The sequence below is a fragment of the Cydia fagiglandana genome, chromosome Z (assembly GCF_963556715.1).
Source record: "Cydia fagiglandana chromosome Z, ilCydFagi1.1, whole genome shotgun sequence".
In the NCBI taxonomy this organism is placed as follows: domain Eukaryota; kingdom Metazoa; phylum Arthropoda; class Insecta; order Lepidoptera; family Tortricidae; genus Cydia; species Cydia fagiglandana.
Window position 1 is genome coordinate 30,428,626 of NC_085959.1, and position 23,109 is coordinate 30,451,734.

At 38.5% G+C, this 23,109-nt stretch overlaps 4 protein-coding genes across 7 annotated transcripts in view; 3 read left to right on the forward strand and 1 right to left on the reverse strand.

Annotated features, from left to right (window-relative positions):
* The window catches only part of LOC134679465 (filamin-A), an 87,707-nt gene extending 83,096 nt beyond the window's left edge, over window positions 1-4,611 (forward strand). For all 4 annotated transcript variants that reach the window (XM_063538386.1, XM_063538390.1, XM_063538388.1 and 1 more), the window contains 4 exons: window positions 389-564; window positions 989-1,150; window positions 2,088-2,267; window positions 3,360-4,611. In XM_063538386.1, coding sequence (XP_063394456.1) covers window positions 389-564; window positions 989-1,150; window positions 2,088-2,267; window positions 3,360-3,497 — 656 coding nt within the window. In that variant the 3' untranslated portion in view covers window positions 3,498-4,611. The remainder of the gene's footprint in view (window positions 1-388; window positions 565-988; window positions 1,151-2,087; window positions 2,268-3,359) is intronic.
* Window positions 4,612-5,503: 892 nt separating this feature from the next.
* LOC134678513 (uncharacterized) lies at window positions 5,504-8,447 on the reverse strand. Its single transcript, XM_063537087.1, has 3 exons — window positions 7,921-8,447; window positions 6,088-6,282; window positions 5,504-5,703 (listed from the first exon to the last, which is right to left on the reverse strand). The coding sequence occupies exons 1-3, from the start codon at window positions 8,000-8,002 to the stop codon at window positions 5,546-5,548; spliced, it is 435 nt and encodes a 144-aa protein (XP_063393157.1). The 5' UTR covers window positions 8,003-8,447; the 3' UTR covers window positions 5,504-5,545.
* Window positions 8,448-13,967: 5,520 nt separating this feature from the next.
* On the forward strand, window positions 13,968-17,072 carry LOC134679142 (uncharacterized). Its single transcript, XM_063538010.1, has 3 exons — window positions 13,968-14,020; window positions 14,568-14,676; window positions 16,671-17,072. Exons 1-3 carry the CDS (start codon window positions 13,968-13,970, stop codon window positions 16,818-16,820), a joined length of 312 nt encoding a protein of 103 aa, XP_063394080.1. The 3' UTR covers window positions 16,821-17,072.
* Window positions 17,073-17,278: 206 nt separating this feature from the next.
* Window positions 17,279-21,853, forward strand: LOC134678254 (uncharacterized). Its single transcript, XM_063536726.1, has 7 exons — window positions 17,279-17,316; window positions 17,801-17,883; window positions 18,113-18,305; window positions 18,874-19,004; window positions 20,329-20,392; window positions 20,867-20,984; window positions 21,621-21,853. Exons 2-7 carry the CDS (start codon window positions 17,802-17,804, stop codon window positions 21,813-21,815), a joined length of 783 nt encoding a protein of 260 aa, XP_063392796.1. The 5' UTR covers window positions 17,279-17,316; window position 17,801; the 3' UTR covers window positions 21,816-21,853.
* Window positions 21,854-23,109: the final 1,256 nt, after the last annotated feature.

Sequence of the window (23,109 nt, forward strand, 5' to 3'; positions counted from 1 at the left end):
CTATTTTGGTATTAAGAAAACGTAATAGGGTAGATATTTGCTGAGAGGGTCCGAGTTTGAAGTTAAGCGACACAATTGTAAATACAGCTTAGACTGAAACGGAAGTATTTCTTGGATTAGTAGTAATGTATATAAGAGCTTATTTAGACGATGCGAGACCTCGCACACGAGTTTCATTACATTGCGGGTTTTGATCGGTCAGTTGAATTGGACGTAACCAACAGTCCGCAATGTAACTAATATCTACTTCTACTATCTACTTCTTCTACTACTATAGTTCGTATAGTACTACTGTACTTCTACTAATAAAAAGACACATCAAGATTGTTTACCTTATTTCTAATGCAAAAAAAAACTATAACTAACTAACCTAAATCTACTCATACAGGTTGTCCGTTGACGGTGAACGTGACAGCGGGCTCGGAGAACGGCGACGCGTCCCGCGTGGTGTGCTCCGGCGCGGGGCTGGCCGGCGGCGTGGTGGGCCGCGAGATCCGCTCCTGGATAGACACGCGCCGCGCGGGCCCCGGGGAGCTCACGGCGCACTGCACCGGCCCCAACAAGGTGGGTTACTGATCGTCTACGGTCTGTTTGAGGGCAGGCTTGGTGCGAAACGACCATCACATACAAAACTGTCATATTTCATATTAACAACTTGAAAGGACTCGCCTTAACTTTCTACTATGGGGCCTCAATGTAACTATTAATACTACAACTTCAAACATCCATACATTTATTCTTTATAAGCGACCAACCCCGGTTACCAAATTATCCGCCCCGGTTAACAAATTATACACCTAACCTTCCTTAAGAATCACTCTCTTGATAGGTGAAAACCGCATGAAAATCCGTTCAATCGTTTTTGAGCTTATCGTAAACATTCAAACACACAGACGCGGCGGGGGACTTGGTTTTAAATGGCGTAGTGAATTTTCTGTCCTAAAAAAATGTTACCGCGCCACGTTGTTCACATTGTGTCCTCGTTCAGGTGGCGTACTGCGAGTTGTACGAGCACGGCGACGGCACGTTCACGCTGAACGTGAAGCCGGCGGAAGCGGGCCGGCACGTGCTCAGCGTGCAGTTCGCCGGCGACCACGTGCCCGGCTCGCCGTTCGTGCTCAAGGTCGCCGGAGCGCCCGACCCTTCCAAGGTACGCACTAGTAAACCCTCACCATACTAACTCCCAAGCAGTGGCAGCTTTCTTAAAGCCACTGCAGAAATATTCACTTGAACTAAAGTGTCATTTTATGAAACTTGCTAACTATGTAAACAAAAGTCACTAGTAAATTGACATTCAGAGACAATTTTAATATGGCATTTTGTTTACTTAGTTAGCAAGTTCCATAGAATGACACTTATTTTATATTAATCCTTCAACATCGGAATAAGTAGGTTGTCAAGATGAGGGAGTCTCTAACTCACTGTACAGTCATGGGTCATGCCATTAAGTTACTATCCATTTGTTATATGCCGATCTACATTATATGCCTTAGCATGTGGATTTTATGTTGCGTCTAATTGACATACTGTACACTTTTCACAAACAGTCATTACAAGTACGAAAACAACGCACTTGCGATTTACATATGTGTCTCGGAGTTTAATGGCGAGACATTTTTAAATCGCTATGTAAGTACTTTTCCAAATCTGGTCCCTGATTATTTTCATGTACAGGTAGTTCCCTAAAATTAGTTAACACTTTTCTTTACAGATAGTATGGCTTTCAATGTAGAATGAGTGATGTAAGCAGAATAGGACTAATTTAAGAACCTGACGAAAAACGAATGGGACAACCCGAGACCTTTGACGAGCCTTGTACCTAATAAACTTTTGATAATACCTGTTGTTTTAATTTTTAACAAGCAGAAACGTCTGCGAACGATGCTATTAAGCTTAAGAATAAATTTAAACGAGGCCGTGAGTTCTAGTCTCACCCAAGACAGTAATTTTTACCTGTTGTTTTTCAATAATACTCATACAGAATATTGGACGATATTTCTTGCATACTGTCTTTTCGCATTTAGTACAAATTATGTGTTATCGTGTTATGAAGTAGTTTTGAATTAAGTAACAAGTGGTGTTATCAGGTCCGCGTGTACGGGCCGGGCGTGGAGCCGGGCGTGCTGGCGACGTTCCAGTCGCGGTTCCTGTGCGACACGCGCGGCGCCGGCGCCGGCCAGCTCACCGTGCGCGTGCGCGGCCCCAAGGGCGCCTTCCGCGTCGAGATGCAGCGCGAGAGTCAGAAGGACCGCACTATTCTCTGCAAGGTGAGTCCATACCACATGCGATAGAGTTTTAAATGTAAGTTCGGCTTTGCCAGCCATATCAGAGCTCACGCTCGTAATTAGCTAGGGTCGCCGTTGCCTATTACGGCATGGATAAAGCATGGCATGGCATGGATAGAGTAAACAATCTAAACTTTTGGGCGCGTTACAGCTTTTCAAAATTGGGTCACTAAAATAATTAAGAATCAGGAATACATCAATTTATAACTCAAAATTCAAACATTTATTCTATAGATAAGTAGACCTCAAGGGCTCTTTCACAAGCCAATACAACATTTACAGTGACATGAAAAATACACACCTGACAGTGCATTTTCAGCAGATCAGATTTTTTAATGCTCTATTGGAAGAAGATATCTAGGACATATTCAAAATATCCAACTATATAAACAACGTCGCTGGAAACTTCTACATTTTTTACAAAATTCTTTATGTCATATTGAACTATAGAAGCTTTATCTAAAATTACTTTATAATAAAAATAAAAACTAAACTCCTAAGTTTCTAATCCTAACTTAAAAACCGCCGCCGTTGAAAAATAGGTAAAAATAATAGTAAATGTATAATATTTTCATTTGCCTCTTCGTATCTTTTGTTACACGTGTTGATTAGAGTAGTCTAATCAACAGATTAACGAGTGGTGCCACGTGGCACGAGTGCAACGAATAATACTACGCCAACACTGTGACTGTTTCGAACTACGGCTAACTGAGCCAACTAAGTAAATTGAGTATTAATTTGTTTTATGTTGTTGATTGTTTAACTTGTAGTATAGACTAGATGTTGGGAGTTGAAAAACATTTCGAATCGTTATGTAAAGTAACTGCCTTACACCGACCGACCAGCAGCGATAAAGCGACGGGCGATTGACTATTTACCTACACATCACACGATGTTCAGAGATAAAGCTCGTGTAAATAAATTCGTCTATAATGAGTCTTAACCACTGATCGGCATACATGTTCACACCATGAGTACTTTATTTAAGAAAAAACACTTTCACTATTTGCTACTCGCTGATCACATGTGTAAAGTCGACCGGGCCTTAATAAAGTGTTTTTTTTCCGTGTTCAGTTCTCCCCCACGGAACCTGGCGACTACCGCGTGGAGGTGCGGTGGGCGGGCCGCCACGTGCCCGGCTCGCCCTTCCCCGTCATGATCTTCGACACGCAGGAGGAGCTCCGTCGGTACATACAGGCCAACAGCGCTTGACACACCACCGGACCTACTAACTCAACACATACGATTACGTAGCTTAAGCGTTCATATTATTATAATGTTTAAATAATATTTAACGAATGAAATCTACTCGAGTTATTAATTTGCTAAAGCGATATCGCGTTGAAAGGCGGCTAGCATTAGCTACTGTCTTCGTTTAACTTGTAGCTTTTAGAGGATGCGGCTGAAATTGATATTGAGACTACCTTTTGCTAGTCGTCCGGCTAGTATCACTAGCATTATTGTAGTCAAATGACAAATTATGTACAGTCACCTGCAATAATATGTTATAGTCGCACCAATAAAAGTCTGCAGCGGTTTTGATAGCCCACGCAGTGTAAGTGTTATTTATACGTCATAATTTCTTAGAAGTTTGACGTTTAAAATGACACTTGCACTGCGTGGGCTATCAAAATCGCTGCAGACTTTTTACGGTCTGACTATACACAACGAAGGCCGCAAAAATATCTGACACGATCTTATTTGTAGATTCATAAGAGCGTGCCTATTTATTTGCGGCCTTCTAAGAATAACATATTATAGCAGGTGACTGTACTTACAATGATATTAATTAGTACTTTATATCCGTCCAATACATTTTAAAGCCGATTAGTATTTTAAGCCATAAAAAGACATTTATATTTCGATTTAATATTTTATCCATAATATGGTCCCGGTAGATAAGACTTAATCGTTTTTATAAAGTTTATATATTATGTACTTACAAGTTGGCACGCGACCAAAAGGTCAGTTATATGATCAAAAATATGTATTTAAATTAAATGACAATAAAATGTATTGTGCTATGACAGGTGTAAGAGGGGATAACATTTAAATGCGGGGGACCATATTTTCTTAACTCTTAACACTTAAATTCTAAATGATAGTTATAAAAAAAAATAAAAGATTGCATAATAGATTTGTTTATTGTTAATATTTAATTTATTAATGGTAGCTCGTAGTATTACAAACATTTAACTTAATGTAACTAACGAAAGTATTTGTTTATTGTTATAGCCAGGCCGCGCGCGTTGTACGCTCTCGCGCGGCCGGCTAGTCTACTGATCACTTCAGTTACTAATTTGTTAATAAATGAAACTTAATTACATTTTTTGTGTTTATATTTTCTTATTCCCTTAACCCTCTAGCTAGGGGATTAGAATATAATAACTGCCATATATGGCTTTATATCAAAAATCAATTGATGCGATTAATTAAAAGGCCCACATTAGGTAGAAACGTACGTATAAAAGGGCTCAACCATGCTGGTGTCTTGAATAACAAAACTGGCCTCACGTAGCTAAATGCTAACTTGGCGAGAAAAGCTTTATAATTACGGGAAAATATAACACACCGGACAAAGTAGGTCGCAATAATTCATTTTTGAAAGAGATATTTGCCTATAGGGACCGTGCGCGTTGGGGGGCCTGCCACTTTGCGGCCTGAATTGGAAAAAAAACATGTACTTTTGCCAAAGCAAGTGCTACCATCTACTTACTGTTCTTGTACGTTTGCTTGTGCATAACTAGTAAGTTCCGTCATCTTGTGGCTACATCGGAAGCATTTACTTTACATTACGCCTCGTGCCAAAAATCTGACGGCTCCTATGCTACCCCATTAGGTCATGCACGCTCCCTATTGTAAAAAATGGCGTAGTACGACTCAATTGTATTGTACCTACTCCTCGAATCGTAGCATTTTACAATTGAATTTGGGCCTATGTGTGGTGACCTAGTCCTCTTTGTTAACATCCCATTAAGGGGCATCGTGGGTAACCCTTGCCTTATTAAAGGAAAAATATTAGTTCGCGTAATGCATATCGATTTTCATGCGATTGTCTTAACGATTACTGGTAGCAGTAAATTAACCTAATAAATTTATAAAAACACTGAAAGCTAAGCTTTAGAATTACACTACAAAGTTCACGATAGTAGTACCTAATGCAACTCTGGCATTATTGGGCAGGGTCGTGCGTCAACAATGTGCCTATTAATATGTGTCGCACTATACCGGACACAGTATATCATTGCACCAATGGGGGCCTACCCTTCCGGCGTGAACCGGAACACGACGCTCCGGCGGTCCGGGAGCGGCTCGCGCGCGCCCAGCTGCGCGCGCAGCGCGTCCAGGCTCTGCCACAGTTGTTGCATCTGCCCGTATATGATCACTTCTAGCCGCTGGATCGAGCTGTGAAGCTCTCCTGTGGTACAAAAACATATTTCTAAATTTTGTGAAAAGGCTAGTTTTGCGTGGACAAGTTTTTTTACAGTAATCTACAAAATTGAAAGCCATTTTGAAATGACACACTAGAGTCGGACTAATACATATAACTCTGCACGGCACTTGCAATTCCCATGACAAAGCGAGGCAATTTTATGCTTGCTTCAAATTTGTATGAAAATATGATACCTACTTTTAATGACACTCTCTCACTTTGTTCTAATCAAATCGGTGCAAAGTTAGCTTAGATGGTCTCTAAATGATAAACATTTATTTACGGTATGTCTATCAACGTCATCATCAGTTATATACTCGTAATATATAAAAGCTATCGAGTAAACATTACAACTGAACGCATCCTTACTTGAAGTAACGACTCCATGCAGCCTCCTGGTGATGGTAGCGTTGGCGGTGGCGTTCACCTCCAGCGTCTTGACCGAGCACATGGCGCGCGCCTCCTCGCGCGGCCCGCTGCCGTGGTACGTCCCGTTCCGCACCTCCACGTACGGCTTCGCCATCTCGTGCCCATTACTCACCGTGTACCGCGGCCCACGCGCTGCTGAGAATAATAATCGTTTATGTAATATAAAATTCAACATGGGCATTTCATTACTTAAGTAAAACGACTCGGACGTGATATGCAGACAATTACATAAGCCTAAGGATCATCTTTGATCAGTACGCTACCTGCTGGTAGGTAGGTATCTTGTGTAAGGCCGGACTGTGTATTGGCTAATAGGTATGTGCGAACTACGGTATGGTGGGGGAAACACCAACGCACGGGATGGGAAATAGGTACCTATCTGAACTTTCACGGGCTGAAATCTTTACAAAATTTGACGGCTGCATGTTCAGATATAATTTGTACCCGAAAGGAATAAACAAACATAATAAAACTTACAAAACAATTTGTACCCTGGCCCATCTGATATATCTAATGGTGACTGTACCTAATAAGTTAAAAACGGGTTTCGCACAGTGAGTAAAGTACCCTAATGATTGGCCCTGTAAATGTCAGTTATACGGGTGGAACATTTCTAGAGACGGAGCTTAAAGGATAGTGTTATCTAAGTGATCTACAATCGAGTTATTATAATCGTAAAGCTGGATTAAAAGTACAAACGTAAGTAGCCTAAACAATTCCCCGTTTGCGTAAAAGCCCTTCGTTCTGTTCCACCGGATATGTATAGTCCCCTATTAGTAGCCATATTAAATAAAAACCGGCCAAATGCGAGATGGACTCGTGTTCCAAGGATTCCGTACATAAAGTCCGACTCTCGCTTGGCTGCACATTTCTTATAGGTTTTCCTGTCATCTATAAGTAAAGAACTATGTTGTGTATTTTTTTCAAATTTTTAGTTCCTGCAGTTTCGTAGATAAAGGGGTTAGGGGTTGATGGTAATTTTTGGCTATTTTCTTAAATAACTTTGTATTTTAACGTATTTATGTATTTTAACATTTTATGTATTTTATGTATTTTAAAATGTATTTTAACACTATAAAAAAATATAATTGAAATTCTCAAAATGAGCTCTTTCATTTGATATATATACGAGTATCAAATGAAAGAACACGACATACTTTGTAAAACTTTATTTTTTAACTTTCTTATTTACCCACCAAAAGTGGCCCCCATGTTTAAAATTCATCTGTTTGCGATACATATCCGCCTTTAGGTCATTAATTTACACGTGTGCACCAAATTTCAACTTAATTAGTCCAGTAATTTCCGAGAAAAAAGGCTGTGACAGACAGACAGACACACGAGTGATCCTATAAGGGGTTTCAGGGTTCCTTTTCCCGGAACCCTGAAAATAGGAAAATCACCAGCGCTGTCTTTAAATAGGGCCGAAAGTACAAATCATTAACTAGCCCTACCTATACGTGTACAAAAAACCTACACAGTGATGATTACTTAAAACGGTTAATTTTAAATAGCTGCATAGCCGAAGTTAGTCATAGTCAAGTAATTACTACACCTACTTAGGGGCTGTCCATAAATTACGCCATCGATTTTTGACCTCCCCCCCCTAAAATCTTCCAAAAATCATGCTTAGAATGATCCCGTTTCCTTCTATGTCATGCTACCATCATCCGATGTCCAGATCCCCCATAATTAAAATGACGTAATTTATGAATAGCCCCTTAGGTGTTCCCGTAGTTCACGCATAAACCTAGATAAGACGACGATACTTACAGTGTGGGTAAACTGGAGCTGTGTCGAGATGACTCATCAAAATAAAAATGATTGCACTAGAATATAGAACAGCCCGCCACATCGTAGTTTAATTCATTCAGAAAATAATTTTCACCGTGACTTTAAAACATTATTTTGTTTCCTAATCCTCTAATCTTCCATACTAGGTACTTACAAAAATCAATTCCGATAACTTGTTATTGATTTATTTTATCACTAGTTTACGATCTCTATCTTCACTATTCAATTTATAAGATCTAGGTAATTAATTTATTTGTGAAATGATTAGATATAGACAAGATTGTATCATACTGCGCGCGTCGCAAGCGGTCGGTATAATGTGTATGGTAAAGGTTACGGCGGGACACGAACTGGATGAATTGAGATCGATGGAGAGGCTAAAATATAAGTGGCACGTTGGTGATACACTGCCTAATGTTGTGCAAAATGGTTGCCTAACCTCCCAAATGTAGGCACGCGAAGAACAACCACGGCCTGCTAATTATGACCAAACATTGATCAAAGTACCTACACTATTCATTCATACTCTACATTCTTTGGCCAAACATAAGCAAGACACAACTTCATCTGATTACTTTCTTAATTTTACATATTCAAAGGTATAATTTTATGACCAACCAATGTAAAGTATTTTATTTAAAATGATATTCGAATATATGGGATGATCCTAAAAAAAACTAGGCCTAGGAACATAAGTAGTTAAAGAAAATAGATCCAATTACTTACCTACATAAAAAAAATTGATTAAGTGTCGCGAGTTCTTGAAACTGATAATCGAAATATCATTTGATATTTACAAGATTTTCTGGTTAACGAAAATTTAATAAGGGTTATAAATCCCTCCCTGTGTTAGAATTTCTGTTAATTATGGATTTCGCAAATACCAGTGCTTAATTATTGTGATTAGGTTGCCTTAACTGACCCCAGGCTCCTCCAGAATGCAACCGGGAAACCCATAAAATAACGAGAAGGATAATCATACTCATAAAACGGTATACAGGGTGGAAAGATAAGTCAGGCCCTGGAGGGAAACTACCTTAAATCCTTAAGCTGTCTCATTTTACTTAAAGGAGACATTCCTTTATTTTTAAAAGGAAACAAAACTGCATTCAAAGTGTTTTAATTTTTTTCTTCAATTTGGCTTGTCTAAAAAAATCTTAAGTACTAAATATTCGATTTTATGGATATTTTGTACGACAGACGAGTGTAAGACCTAATGTTTCTTGGAGAAATGTTATCATTAACATTAACTGTAGGTATCGACTAGTAGAATAAAATTGCGAGTTTTTATTTTTTGGAATTTTTAGTCGGTTCGAGTCCCGGGCGAGGCAAGCGAGTTTTAGAAAATATTTGAATGCAATTTTGTTTCTTTTTAAAAATAAAGGAATGTCTCCTTTAAGTAAAATGAGCCAGCTTAATGATTTAAGGTAGTTTCCCTCCAGGGCCCGACTTATCTTTCCACCCTGTATACGTACCTACGTATTATTTCATGTTACTTCAATGAAAATTGCTGCAAATATCGACGGCTGCTTATGCAAAAACAGCTAAGTATTATTAAAAACCAGAAGAACCTCTATTAACATGTGTGACGAAAATATTCCAACAATATTCCAACAACAATATATATAATCCCATCTCCTGTTAGTTTCGTTGTACACAGTACCAAACCTAACAGTAGGTACTTACCTATAACACTGTGGTGGTGTTCGGTGTAAGTATAGAGAAGTTACTCATTTGTTTGTACATGAGGTAATACCAGTAGTAAAACGATGAGGTTCATGGCCTTTACGAAAATAGTCCAACTGTCGGCATACTACTAACGGTTTGCTTTGGCATACATACATCAACGCGGATTCACCAGATGGTGTTCGTATTATTAGTTGTCGGCTTGCTTACAACTAGTTTAACAGCATATTTAGATGTTATCATCCTGGAGCGCCTTTCAAGTTTCAATACAATCATTAAAAATATATAATTTTAATACAGGAAGCCTCTATTTAATTGTCAGGTTTATAAATATGTAGGTACTATATCTGGGAGCCCGAGCTTTGCTCGGAAAACAAATATTTAAAAACTCAAATGCGCATTTTCCCAGAGATAAGACCTAGCTAGATCGATTTTTCGACCCCAAAACCCCATATAGCAAATTTCATCGAAATCGTTAGTGCCGTTTCCGAAAAGCCGGAAATATACAATAATAAAATATGTATTTATATAAGAAATGCTCCTTTAAAGGTATAACATACTGATTCCTTTTGTCACGCCCCATTTAAAGTCAGTGTGACCTGTTGAACCGTCTAGGACCACGGATTGTGATAATTGATTGTCTTAGTAATTAAACAATGGGCCAAATTCGACACGTACAAATGTCAGATTTCGCATCCACGTCAAATCAACAGTTGATTTTATCGCATACTGAGTTACGATTCCATCAACGGTGGATAATATCATTTGGTACAACCAAAACTCCACTCTAAACTAAGGATGGTTCGGTTTAGTTTGCTTGTCACCCTAACTGTGGATTGCACGTATTCGAGAACTTATGATTTTTCCCACATCAACGGGATAGCAACACGATACGTCAAACGTCGCTTGTCGAATAGGGGTCCATGTCTTTCCGCTAAATGCTACATAGTAGGAAGGTACTTGTGTTACAGAACTTAAGTATAGTTGTCAAAGCTCGACATTTAGAATTGCATAAAATTTACGTCGTCGGAAACGAATGGTTTATTCACAAGTTCCTTTTCAGTGTAAACAATAGCCCATCTAGCCATCCTGACATGATAATATACAGTTGAGACAAGTCGACCAACCTGGGGAATCCATGGTCGCGCGCCCCGTGTCTACAAAAGGTATGTCTCCCACACAATGAAATTTTATCTTCGATCTATATAAATGTGTCAAGGTCCATCTGAATACCTTGTGATAACTATAGCCGTTGTTGAATTTGTATTCATTTTTATTGCATCTATTCATGGTATGGGAAAACGTTGCATGACTGAAAGGTCGGTCTCGTAAGCCCAACTGAAGCTAATTGATTGAGCTAATGGATTGTAGAACTTTTCTAAATCTACGAGTAAATATCAAGATGTCAACTTTGGACTTTGAAAACATATTAAGTATGTACCTACAAATTCAAATATGGTAGAGCTGCACTAAGACTTTTAGGGTTCCGTACCCAAAAGGTCCTCCGCTGCCCATCCGATGTACGGACTGACAGACAGACAGACGGCTGTCTGTCTGTCAGTCCGTCCGTTTGTCTGTCACCGGGATGTATCTCATGAGTCATGAACCGTGATAGCTAGGCAATTGAAATTTTCACAGATGATGTATTTTCTGTTGCCGCTATAACAACAAATACTAAAAACAATATAATAAAATATTTAAGAGGGACTACAAAGAGGGACTACGTAGGACTACAAACCCATTCAACAAACGTGTTTTTTGCCATTTTTTGCGTAATGGTACGGAACCCTTCGTGCGTGAGTAGGTACGACTCGTACTTGGCCGGTTTTTTTTACTTATTTGGGTAAAAATAGTATGTACTTGTGTACGAGTATGTACATGTTGCTAATACGTTTACCTACATTACACTAATGTGGATACTAACTGATAATGAAATCCTGGTTTCGTAACTTCATGATAACGCTAACCTTTATGTCGATCGCTAAACCATATAAATAAATCCTTAAGTAAACCAAGTCATATTTTAATAACTGCTTCTAGTGAAAACAATAAAATTAATAATGAATGCTGTGGTTTTGTTATCCTTTCTCGCCTTGGCGGTAAATATCATAAGCGGCACCAAAGGTTTGTAAAAAGTTCACTTTAAACCACATTCTATTAACTATTAATAGTACTTCGGTACCTTTTTGGTACATAATTCTAAACAATATAGATTTATTCGGCGCCTATTATTGAAGTAATTAAAAAGTTTGTGTTCCAGCTCGTTTGTCATTGATTTATTAGATGGTCCATCGCCTTTGTGCCTAAGATCGTTGAACTCATATAATCATCTTTTACAATAAGTAAAGTAGGCTAAAGTAGGCGGGTACTGTTCTAATTTTCAGTGACATTATGGTATACTGTTTTGACGACAACGGTTTCACTCACTTGAATTTTTAGTCGCTATTGGCGACATGGTTCTTGAAAATTCAAGTGAGTGAAACCGTTGTCGCCTAAACAGTTTAAAATATGTCTCACGAAAGTTTAATATCGGTTATATGGTATGGATATTCCTATGTATCCAAACGTTCTATGTATGCATTTCTGTTTACAAATTCATTTACTGGTAAACTGTAAGTACTTTGGCTAACATTTATAATTGTTTGTAGTCGCGTGTAATTGTAGTCGCTTATTACAAATTATAATTGTATTTCAGAATTATCATCAGCGGTTAGTGATCGAGTGCTAGAAATTGCTGGGCGCCAATTGTCCAACATTAGAAGTAGGAAAGACGCGCCAGATGGGGTCCCGGTGCCGCCGTATAGCGACGCAATCAATTTCGACACCCAACATGTGGATTTGTGCGGACCAATTTTATGGTGAATATATTCAAGTACAATTACAAAAAAGTCGATCAACTTAAACGTGGTAATTTAAAACCAATTTTGAATTTTCATTGAAACTGACTTCTCAATGTAGAACTTGTATAATAAATAGTAGTCCCTATTCCCTGTCGAGTCCCTAATTGGAACTGGATTGGAAATTAATACTAATATTACAATTATTATTCATTTATCTTAATGTAAAGTCAACCGGGAAAAATGCAATTATGGGGTTACTTATTCCATCCGTTTTGTTTTTAAATTTCTAGAATACGATTACTCGGAGCGCCTTCTACCTATGTTACGTTTTATTTTCAAATGATTTCCAAGTAGCTGCATTTATCACTAAATCACACATTGTTTAAAAACAACTCAAATAGACGCAGTAACCCCTTAGTTACATTTTATTTCTCAATTGATCTTACCTACCTACAGTGGGTAAGGTCATGAATGAGGCCAATTCCGTCTACTCTAGCGTTTTTCTTGAACGACAAACAAAATTGATAATATAATCGACAAAGCAGCATTTGCTTTTAGTTTCAGAAATCATAAAGCAGATGTTTTTTAATTCCTACAATTGGAAATCAAAGAAATATACACGCTCTTGGACGGAATAGTCCCTATGAAGGAAATATTATCCACATTGGCCTTAGTTAGGTTAATACTTATGTAGGTATTTATTGCAGCATCAGCGCGGATCTTACTAACGGGTCGGTCACCGGTTTGTCTGACTACGAGCTCATCAAGTCGGAGATAATCTCTGACGGAGTCAGACTTCACATTGATATTGATATCAAGTTCCCTAAACTGCAATTGGACGCAGGTGAACTTACACTATAATGACAGATTTTTATTTTATTAGCTTTCAAATATTCATACCTATCTCTCGTTCTCGCTTATTTTTTCCGAGTTTCGCTCGGAAAACATATAAAAACTCAAAAATGCGCGTTTCCTCAGAGATAAGACCTAGATCTAGCTAGATCGATTTTTCGTGCCCGAAAACCCTCATATAGCAAATTTCATCGAAATCGTTAGAGCAGTTTCCAATATTCTCGAAATATATAAATACATATGTACATACATGCATACAACAGTTGCTCGTTTAAAGTTATAATATCTCGGAGACCGAGCAAAGCTCGGAAAACATATAAAAACTCGAAAATGCGCGTTTTCCTAGAGATTAGACCAAGTTAGATCGATTTTTCGCCTCCGGAAACCTCCATATAGCAAATTTCATCGAAATCGTTAGAGCGTTTCCGAGATCCCTGCAATATATATATACATAGGTATAAAAAATAAATACCTATACAAGAATTGCTCGGTTAAAGGTAACTTTGTTAGTTGCCTGTGGAAAAAAGTACAGTCGGCGATAAAACCTTGTACCAAAAATGAAATTTTTGCCAAAAACTTTATACTTGATAACGTCACATATATTTCAAGACTAAAGCTGAACATTGTTTCTGGACAGATTACTACACCATGAAGGGACATATTATGGCAGCCTTGCCGTTATCTGGTGAAGGAAAGTTGCTGTAAGTTTTTTAATGCATTTGACACATATGTATTCAATGAATAATAAAAGAACCGATATAAGCATATTTAATTGTAGAGCAAATAAACCCTTTTTCTTTCGTTTGCTGATTTTGCTATACTATGAGGGTTACTTCACACGGTCGCCTGGCAGCTGTTTATCGGTGGAGTTCAAAGTACCAGGCCAGCAAAGGGGAAGTAAACTCCTTCTTTACTGAAATGCTATAATTAAAAAAATCTGAATTGAAATAGATGTAATATATGCTAAAGAAAAAGTGACCAAGCCCTTCGGTTCGAACCGGCGTCTGCACTGTCCAGTGTCCGTCTGTCTGTCACCAGGCTGTTGAAATTTACACCGATGATGTATTTCTGTTGCCGCTAAGCCGCTATAACAACAAATACTAAAAAGTACGGAACCTCGGTGGGCGAGTCCGACTCGCACTTGTCCGGTTTTTTACTTGGATGTCAGGGATTACAATCTGTGAGTACCTATTCATCACTAACCATGAGCTGCATTAACTATACTTAGTACCTAATTCTGTGTTGCAGTTTCCAAATAACGGATTTAAGGATATGGACTAAAATTGTGCTGCATTTCTCAGACTATACGTCTATTGAAAGCTTCGAGGACTCTGGTTTCAGTATTGGCAGTATTTTGGTAAGTGTTAGTGACTAAGTTCTTATTTATCAAAAACGGTTTTTGTTTTAACTAGCGACTCGCCCTTATATGTACTTACACCTAAACCTACCGCAAAAAACGCGTTAAAATCAGTTAAGTATTTAGTTTCTGAGTAATTATATCGCGAACATACATACAGACAAACGCGAGACGCGGCGGGGGACTTTGTTTTATAAGGCCAAGGTAGTGAAACGAAGTCCATGAAACCTATAAAGAGATGAGCTCTCAAAATATTAAAAACCGGGCAAGTGCGAGTCGGACTTACGCACAAAGGGTTCCGTACCATAATGCAAAAAAGGCAAAAAAAACGGTCACCCATCCAAGTACTGACCCCGCCCGACGTTGCTTAACTTCGGTCAAAAATCACGTTTGTTGTATGGGAGTCCCACTTAAATCTTTATTTTATTCTGTTTTTAGTATTTGTTGTTATAGCGGCAACAGAAATACATCATCTGTGAAAATTTCAACTGTCTAGCTATCACGGTTCGTGAGATACAGCCTGTGGTGACAGACGGATGGACGGACGGACGGACAGCAGTCTTAGTAATAGGGTCCCGTTTTACCCTTTGGGTACGGAACCCTAACACTTAAAGGCTTTTGGGTACGGAACCCTAAAAATTAAGGGCTTTAAGCAGTTGCTTATCATGTGTAGGTATTTTAATCGTTCACAAGTGTCGTTGTTCTACCGCTATTCATATCTCAATGATCGTCTCTGTTTGCCACAAGCAGCCGTGATTTAATCGCTATACAACGTCAAAAATAAGCTTCGTTGTCTTATCCGATTGATTAGTGATTACAGTAGTAACCACATTTTAGGGTTCCGTACCCAAAGGGTAAAACGGGACCCTATTACTAAGACTTCGCTGTCCGTCCGTCCGTCCGTCCGTCTGTCTGGCACCAGGCTGTATCTCAAGAACCGTGATAGCTAGACAGTTGAAATTTTCACAGATGATGTATTTCTGTTGCCGCTATAACAACAAATACTAAAAACAAAATAAAATAAAGATTTAAATGGGGCTCCCATACAGTAAACGTAATTTTTGACCAAAGTTAAGCAACGTCGGGCGTGGTCAGTACTTGGATGGGTGACCGTTTTCTTTTTGTATTTTTTTCCGTTTTTTTTTTTTGCTTTATGGTACGGAACCCTTCGTGCGCGAGTCCGACTCGCACTTGCCCGGTTTTTACGTACAATTTTAAGACCTATTTAGTATTTACTTATGAAGTAAATGCGAGTCAGAAATCAGTGACTTATTTATAGTATGTCATGTACTTAACTAAGAATGATGCATAAAGTTAGGCTTTAGAATAGGAACTGTGTAGGTAGGTCCCTACACAATAATGCGTAGGGTAGATCGGGGACAATTAAAAATAAAATAGTTACATGACCAGGGGGGCGATTTTTGAATTTCGACCAGTCGATTTCGTGTGTTTCTTTAAATATCTACAGGAGTTTAAATTCTACTAATAGAATTGAAATCTAGTGGTCAATACTAGAGATGCTCCGGATAACATGTTACTATCCGGCCATTATTTTACTATCTGGCCGGATACCGGATAGTGACCTACTATCCGCCCGGATACCGGATTTCTTGATTTCGGAGTAAACAAATTGGATTTAAGAAACAGACACGGTCATAAACGTACTTGTTTATTATTTTAAAACAATTTAATAATTCCATTGACTTGCACGCGCAATCATTTCGAATCTAGAAATCAGTTCGCGCGAACGTTCACTAGGAAACAGGTCAAACCTGCAGAATGCGCACCTGAAAAACCGAAATGTAGGTATAGTTCCGCTGGCCGAGTATCCGGCGGCCGGATACCGGATATTCGGCTGATGGTCAGGCCGGGATTTTAGTTTTAGGTATTCTTCCATCGAATCGGGGACATGCGTTTGTTCCATCTCCCATCATCCACATCACAATATCATCAATATCATCTATTGCGGATAAAGCTATACTTTTGTATTACAGAGTCGTACTGAATTCGATTGTAACATAGACGACGTGTTCAACGCGATGGTAGGCGAGCTGCTGGCGGACCACCTCAATAGGTTCAACAGAGCTATCGCCGCGCAGTGCACCGCCTTACTCAAAGAATTCATCAATTCATTATTTAATTGACTTTAATTATGTAGGTATGTTCTTTTTACATGCCTTTGTTAGTAAGTGTAGGTCAAATAATGGAAGCTAAATTAAAAGTTAGAATCACTTCATGACGTTATGAAAGACCAGTGACTATATACCTACGCAAATCGACATTATCGTGTTGTTTGTTTTAGTATTTTAATACAATAAATCGTTTAGCTTAATGCTTTTTATTTATATTACCTACCGCTAAAAAAATATTGTACAGACAAAAAAGCGCGAACGGCTATCGAAGTTACTAAAAACCTACATCTAAAAAAGGCCTCGCGGTATCGTACTTGCCGAAAAATTAAGTAGGTACCTATAAAGATAATATTAGACCAATTCGCTGACAGACCCAGTCTTGATTGATCGACGCGTAAGAATCGATTACCTATCTACGACGATTATCGCGTTACCTGCCTGTGTGAGGGCTCTTCCTGATTCCAACTCGGCAGGAGATCAGTTCGCCAAATATCAGCGATACAAACAGGTGTGTATAATAAAAAAGAGTTAATATTTTATTGACTACCTACCGTAACCCTCTGTAGGTAATCCTGAAGAGCAAATACTCTTATTCATCCTTTAGCACACAAACTCCACGATCAAGAGACAACTTAAGATTATTTTCTGTTTTTTTTTCACAAACTTGAAAGTTCCCAAAGTTTTGGACTTGATCCTTAATTGACTTGGGCTCTAGATGTGAGGTTTGCGGTAGGCACCTATGTTCCTCCTTACAATTGAGATCCAAAAGAATTATAATCAAGTATCAGCTAGGCAAGGATTACATAGTATTTTTCTATCAATTTTCTCTTGTACTTACGTACTATGTATGCCCTCTTGGTCCTTTGTGGATCGCCATTTAGTAACTGCTCTCTCCCCTTAAGTTGAGTTTGATAATCTAAAACGAACGACTTTTTACACTACCAACATAAAACAGTGCTGCATAACCAAGACACATCAACTTTCATTTTCAGAATGAAGTTGCTAGGAGTTTTGCTGCTGTGTGCGGTCGTGGTAGCGGTGCCGACTGCCGTAGAAAAGATCGACCTCGGCTTCGGTAAATGGAACTTAATATTTCTATTCTAGGAGACAAATATCCCAGTGCTTCTCGATAATGCAACTTTAGTTTAAAATTAATTGAAAATGTACGCCATCTAAGTAAATAATCTTTAATTATTGGCGAAGTGAAAAGCACTAATTAAACGCTGGATAACTAGCTTATAAGTAGTCAAGTATATCCTGTATATTTTGATTGTGTTGAATATATATCTATTTCAACTTTACAGATATTTCCGATAATGGACTTACGGGCTCCGAGAGGAACGCAGCCATTGAATTCCTTATCAACCAGTTGATCCGTCAGCTATTCAACTATATCCGTGTCGTCATTAACAGTGGATCTTCACTCTTTGGCATTCCACCTCTAGACCCCTTGTTCTTGGAGGAATTCCACCTATACCTTCCATTGGGACTCGTCAAGTAAGTCTGCTTGGCGATCTTTTTAAACTCCACGGTTACCTATAACAGCACCGAAAAAGACTACCTATACTTACTCAATGGACTGTATTCGGTGGCCAAAGTTGTGTTTATAAAAAGGGGGAGTAAAATAGGATTTTGTTGAAAGCGTAAAACTAAATGACCAAAGTGACGTTTAATGTCACTTAAACGTACGCAAATTTCTAAATTGTTTAGAATCTTTGTGATTCAAAATTAGCTCTTGAAAAAATGAATAACTGCTTTTTGTTTTGGGGTGATTAAGTAGGTATCAATTATGATTGATTGTTAATTGTATTAGATTACGGCATGTTTATCAGCATTGCTTGATTTATAGAATCTGATGGTGGTAACATACAGGTGGAAATTTAAATCGTGATGAAATATAATAATTCTACTTTATGTCATTCTACTTTTTCGTCACCATTAATCTATTGCTAAAAAAGTATAATAAATATTAAACAAGTATATTATACTATCATATACTGTAAATAAGAATAAGAGTACTTACAAGTTATTTGTGCTAAGTATTAATTACTTGTTTCAATTGTAGCCTTGACCTGGACTTGAAGAATGCCTTAATGACTGGTATCGGCGGATTCGAGGTGCATACCAGCAGGTTCACGCCGTCCGACTTGTCCTTCGAAGTGGACATCTCTGTGCCCAGCATTGTGATCGAAGCCGGTGAGCAATATATACTATTATACCTAGTCTACTTTGCTGAGCGAATTTAGTCATTGACATAGTCTAATTAAACACGGCCTTCTCTTCCCAGAGTCACACAAAGCCTACGTCACAATAACATGGCCGCTATATATAGCGCTGTTGCATGATGACGTAGGCTTGTGTCAGTCACGTGACCACGAAAAGACGGGAAGAGAGTACCAGGCGGAGTATATTATTATACCATAATCGTCGTTGCGCTTACCAAATCTTATTTGTGCGAGATCATAATCAAATGAATACCTTATGTATTTTGTTGCTAGGTAACTATTTGTGAATCAAAAATCGAACACATATCAGCTTTGAAAAGCGCAACGACGCATAGTCATTGATCACTTTTTTTTAATCTAGCTACCTACTTGATTAGGTACATTTTCAATTACGTGTAGGTACCTACATTTTCTGAAATAAATTTATTTGTAGATAATTTAGCATTTGCCTCTCAAAGCAAATACTATACAGTAGCATGAGTAGCAACAAGTTGTTAAGTTAGTCGTGTTCATTGTTACCCACCAAGCACTGGTGGGTAACATCAATACCGCTACCGATTTGACATGGCACTTAGGACATCCTAGAAGTAGGGATAAATTAAAAATTCTCTACTACTCCTACTGAAAGTTCCATAAGACTATCTCGTTCGGTACCTACGAGTACGTCCCCGCTCCAGGCCTCCACCCTTGTGTAGTGTTGGTACCTATACATATTCTTGCTCTGAGCGCTGCCTTTAATGCCTTATACGTCAAATACTACTAATTTTTTTCTACGTCACCACGCATTTAGGTATAACCACCATTTGGTTACCGTGAAAATCTTGATCAATCCTATATCGTATTCTCATTTTCACGTAAAAAGTGAATATCTACTAATTTTCCAATTCTTCATTCGGTTGCTATGCGTGTTGTCAGATTGGTTTTTTAATTGTATTAAATTATTTGTTATTTAATTGTATATTACACGTGCTTATAAGTATTTGTGTCCGTTGTATTAATTTCCGGGCAAGTTTATTGTAAATACTAAAATATTGTGTGTAATACGGGAGATAGTTTATCTTCGCTATCTTCGCTTCTCTCTCTCTCTCTCTCTCTCTCTCTCTCTCTCTCTCTCTCTCTTGTTGGCTCTCGTTAATAATTTTGGCCATGCCTTCATTATCTCCTCTCATTTAGTCCCCAAATTATTTGACCCGAGGGCCCCGACTAGGCCTCCGTTTCGTTTTCGCAGGAAGAATTTTATAGAATTTGTCTATGTATTTTGTAGGAATTTTATTATTTTATCTTTATATTCCCAGAGAGCTACGATTTGGTTGGAGATCTGCTAACTGCTATTCCTCTGTACGGAAAAGGCAAAGCAAGGTAAATAGATAAAAAAATTACTATTTTAAGCATTTGTAAAAACGTCTTTCCCGTAGACATTAGAAGTGCTTTAAAGCTTGGTTTTTAGTTGAACTAATATTAAGCGTAAATGACTTAAGTATCAACTCATATATAATTATAAATATGAAGCGATAAAGCCGATAAAAATATTACATACGTAACATGCATGCACGACCAAGGCAAAACATAATAAATAACATACTTCATAAATAACTGGACATTTACAGTAATTATTCGATTTATTAGTTTCCCTTACACTTACAAAATAGGTAGTAGTACATCTCATTATTCGTTTGCCAAGGAAAGACCCTTACAGCATATGTAAGTATACCTACCTACACGCTAAACATGCTTGTTCACCTAACTATGTCAGTCACAATCGAGGAACTTATGGCTATTAGGCTTTAATTATGTGCTAATTCCTTAAATAAAGTATTTTTTACTTTTTCCTAGATTCCAAATTGATGGTTTCCGCTTCAGTGGAACGTTGATCCTGAAGCAGTCGGAAGATGGCCAGTCGGTGCTAGTCGACAGAGTCATCAACTCCTCTTACCAGATTCCTCATTTCAAGGTAACTAATTGGAATAGACATCATCGTTATACGTACTAAAGTGCTTTGGCATGCATAATAGGTACTTATAGTATTTTTCAAACTCGATGGTTACGCTGACAGGTGCTTTTTCGAACTAATTTTTAGGGGCCACTTGCACTATCCCACTAACCCGAGGTTAACCGGTTAAACCGTTAACTCAGTGTCAAATTGCACTGGTAACCATGGTAACTCCATGGTAGGTTTTACCGGTTAACCCCGGGTTATTAGGATGGTGCAAGTGATGCTAAGTAACCTAAAACCGCCAAACGTCGAATTGTATTTACATACCCAACTGTCTATGGCTACGATTTGATTTATTTTATACCTACCTATATATGTTAAGAACGTTTATGTACGAAAAACTCTAATAGAATAGTATTTTTGTTAGGTGCCCAAAATCATATTGAGAGAAATTCTCCTCCATAGTACTGAAAAGTGACCAAACCCTCATAATTTCTGTAGATCGTTTTGTCTCTCTACAGGAGTCTCATTTCGGGGCGAACTACCAGTTTAAGTATACACTAAGTTCACTGGTCACATGAACTGTTTCATACTCGCATTTTTAAAGTTACCTAATATGCGGTAAAAAGCTCACCAACAGCATTTTACTTCCAGTCCGAGCTGACCGGCGTGATCGGGGGCGGTAACATCGACCAGGTGGTGAACGCCATGCTCGAGGATGTGATCATCGACTACGCCAACCGCTTCCAGGGCGCCATCGCCGCTGGCGTGTCGTTCGCGCTCCCGACGGCCGTCAACCCCGTGCTCGCAACGCTCGACACCTGGAAATACATCGATAGATTCGTCTAACCTCTCAGCTGCTTTACAATAACCTCCTAAGGCCCAAGGTTCTACCTACAGTACTTCTACAGTTCGGTGACATTTAAATCATATCCAATTGGTACCTACAGAGTCGCTTTTGCTTTGTTACGTTCAATTTTCAAACGCAAAATCAACTCTATTTCCTACACGTTAGGTTCAAATGTCAGCGGCAAAGTTATATGCGAGAAAATATAAAGGGGCCCTGGTCCTGACCGTGTCTCCACATTAAAACAACTCACAGTAACTTGTATTAAAATACATTTATTTCAGCTCCACCAAAACTTACATTTTTATACTATGACAACTCAATCTCTTAGGTCTTAGGAGGATAGTACAAGTTGTACATGTGCACTTCAGCTAGATTTACTGTTTTATAATACAAAGTAGTGACAAAAACACGTTATCGATTTAAACGTTAAGTTTGGAACGAACTGTACAATAAACTGCACAAATAAACCGTTGTTTTATTTCCCTATATAAATAAATCAATATATATACATAGGTAGGCCAATCAAATTAGATTGTTTCGAAGAATTCATTCCCAGCAAACTGGAAACCTTCATATGGTCCTAAGCAAATGCCTGTAATCCGACTGTAAGAGCTAGGTTATATTATATAAAGGGTACATAATATTTTAATTTATGTACACCTCCTGGGATTGCGTAATGTCGGATGGTCGTCATTGCCCTAGCCTTATATTGGTGTTGTGACACGGCTCATTAAAATCCGAGATCCTGGGGTCAGCTAGCAAACAAATTCAGAGAACAGGCAAAAACATAGTTTTACAAAGGTACTTCCACATGAAAGGTCAAGCAGCAGGGTAACCCAGAGGGGAAACAAGATCTTATTAGGATTAAGTACCTACTCCGGTTTCATCTTTACGATGTCATTGGTTATGCTCGAATATAGGTACAAGAGCCATAGAGAGGCAGATAACGATTTTCGATTAGTCCGGTTGGAACCTGCGAGCTCAGGTTGGGAAAGTAAAGTCGAATACGAATAAGATTGTAGGTATAAACCGATCAAAACGGATAAATAAACTTATTTTTGATGTAAGTACTTACATACCTACTTGAACGGCTGACACAAATAATTCGGTAAATCACAAAGTTCCGTCCGCGTAGGTGGCGGAAGCTTGCGCTTGGCCAAACTTGCCGATAAAACACAATTTAGTATAAATCTAAACGAGACCCAAACAACCGTCTCTTGAAATGACGCGATTTAAATTTTTCGTTCTGTTTTTGTTCATGGGCGCAGTTTGCTGTCGGTCACAGCCCATTGA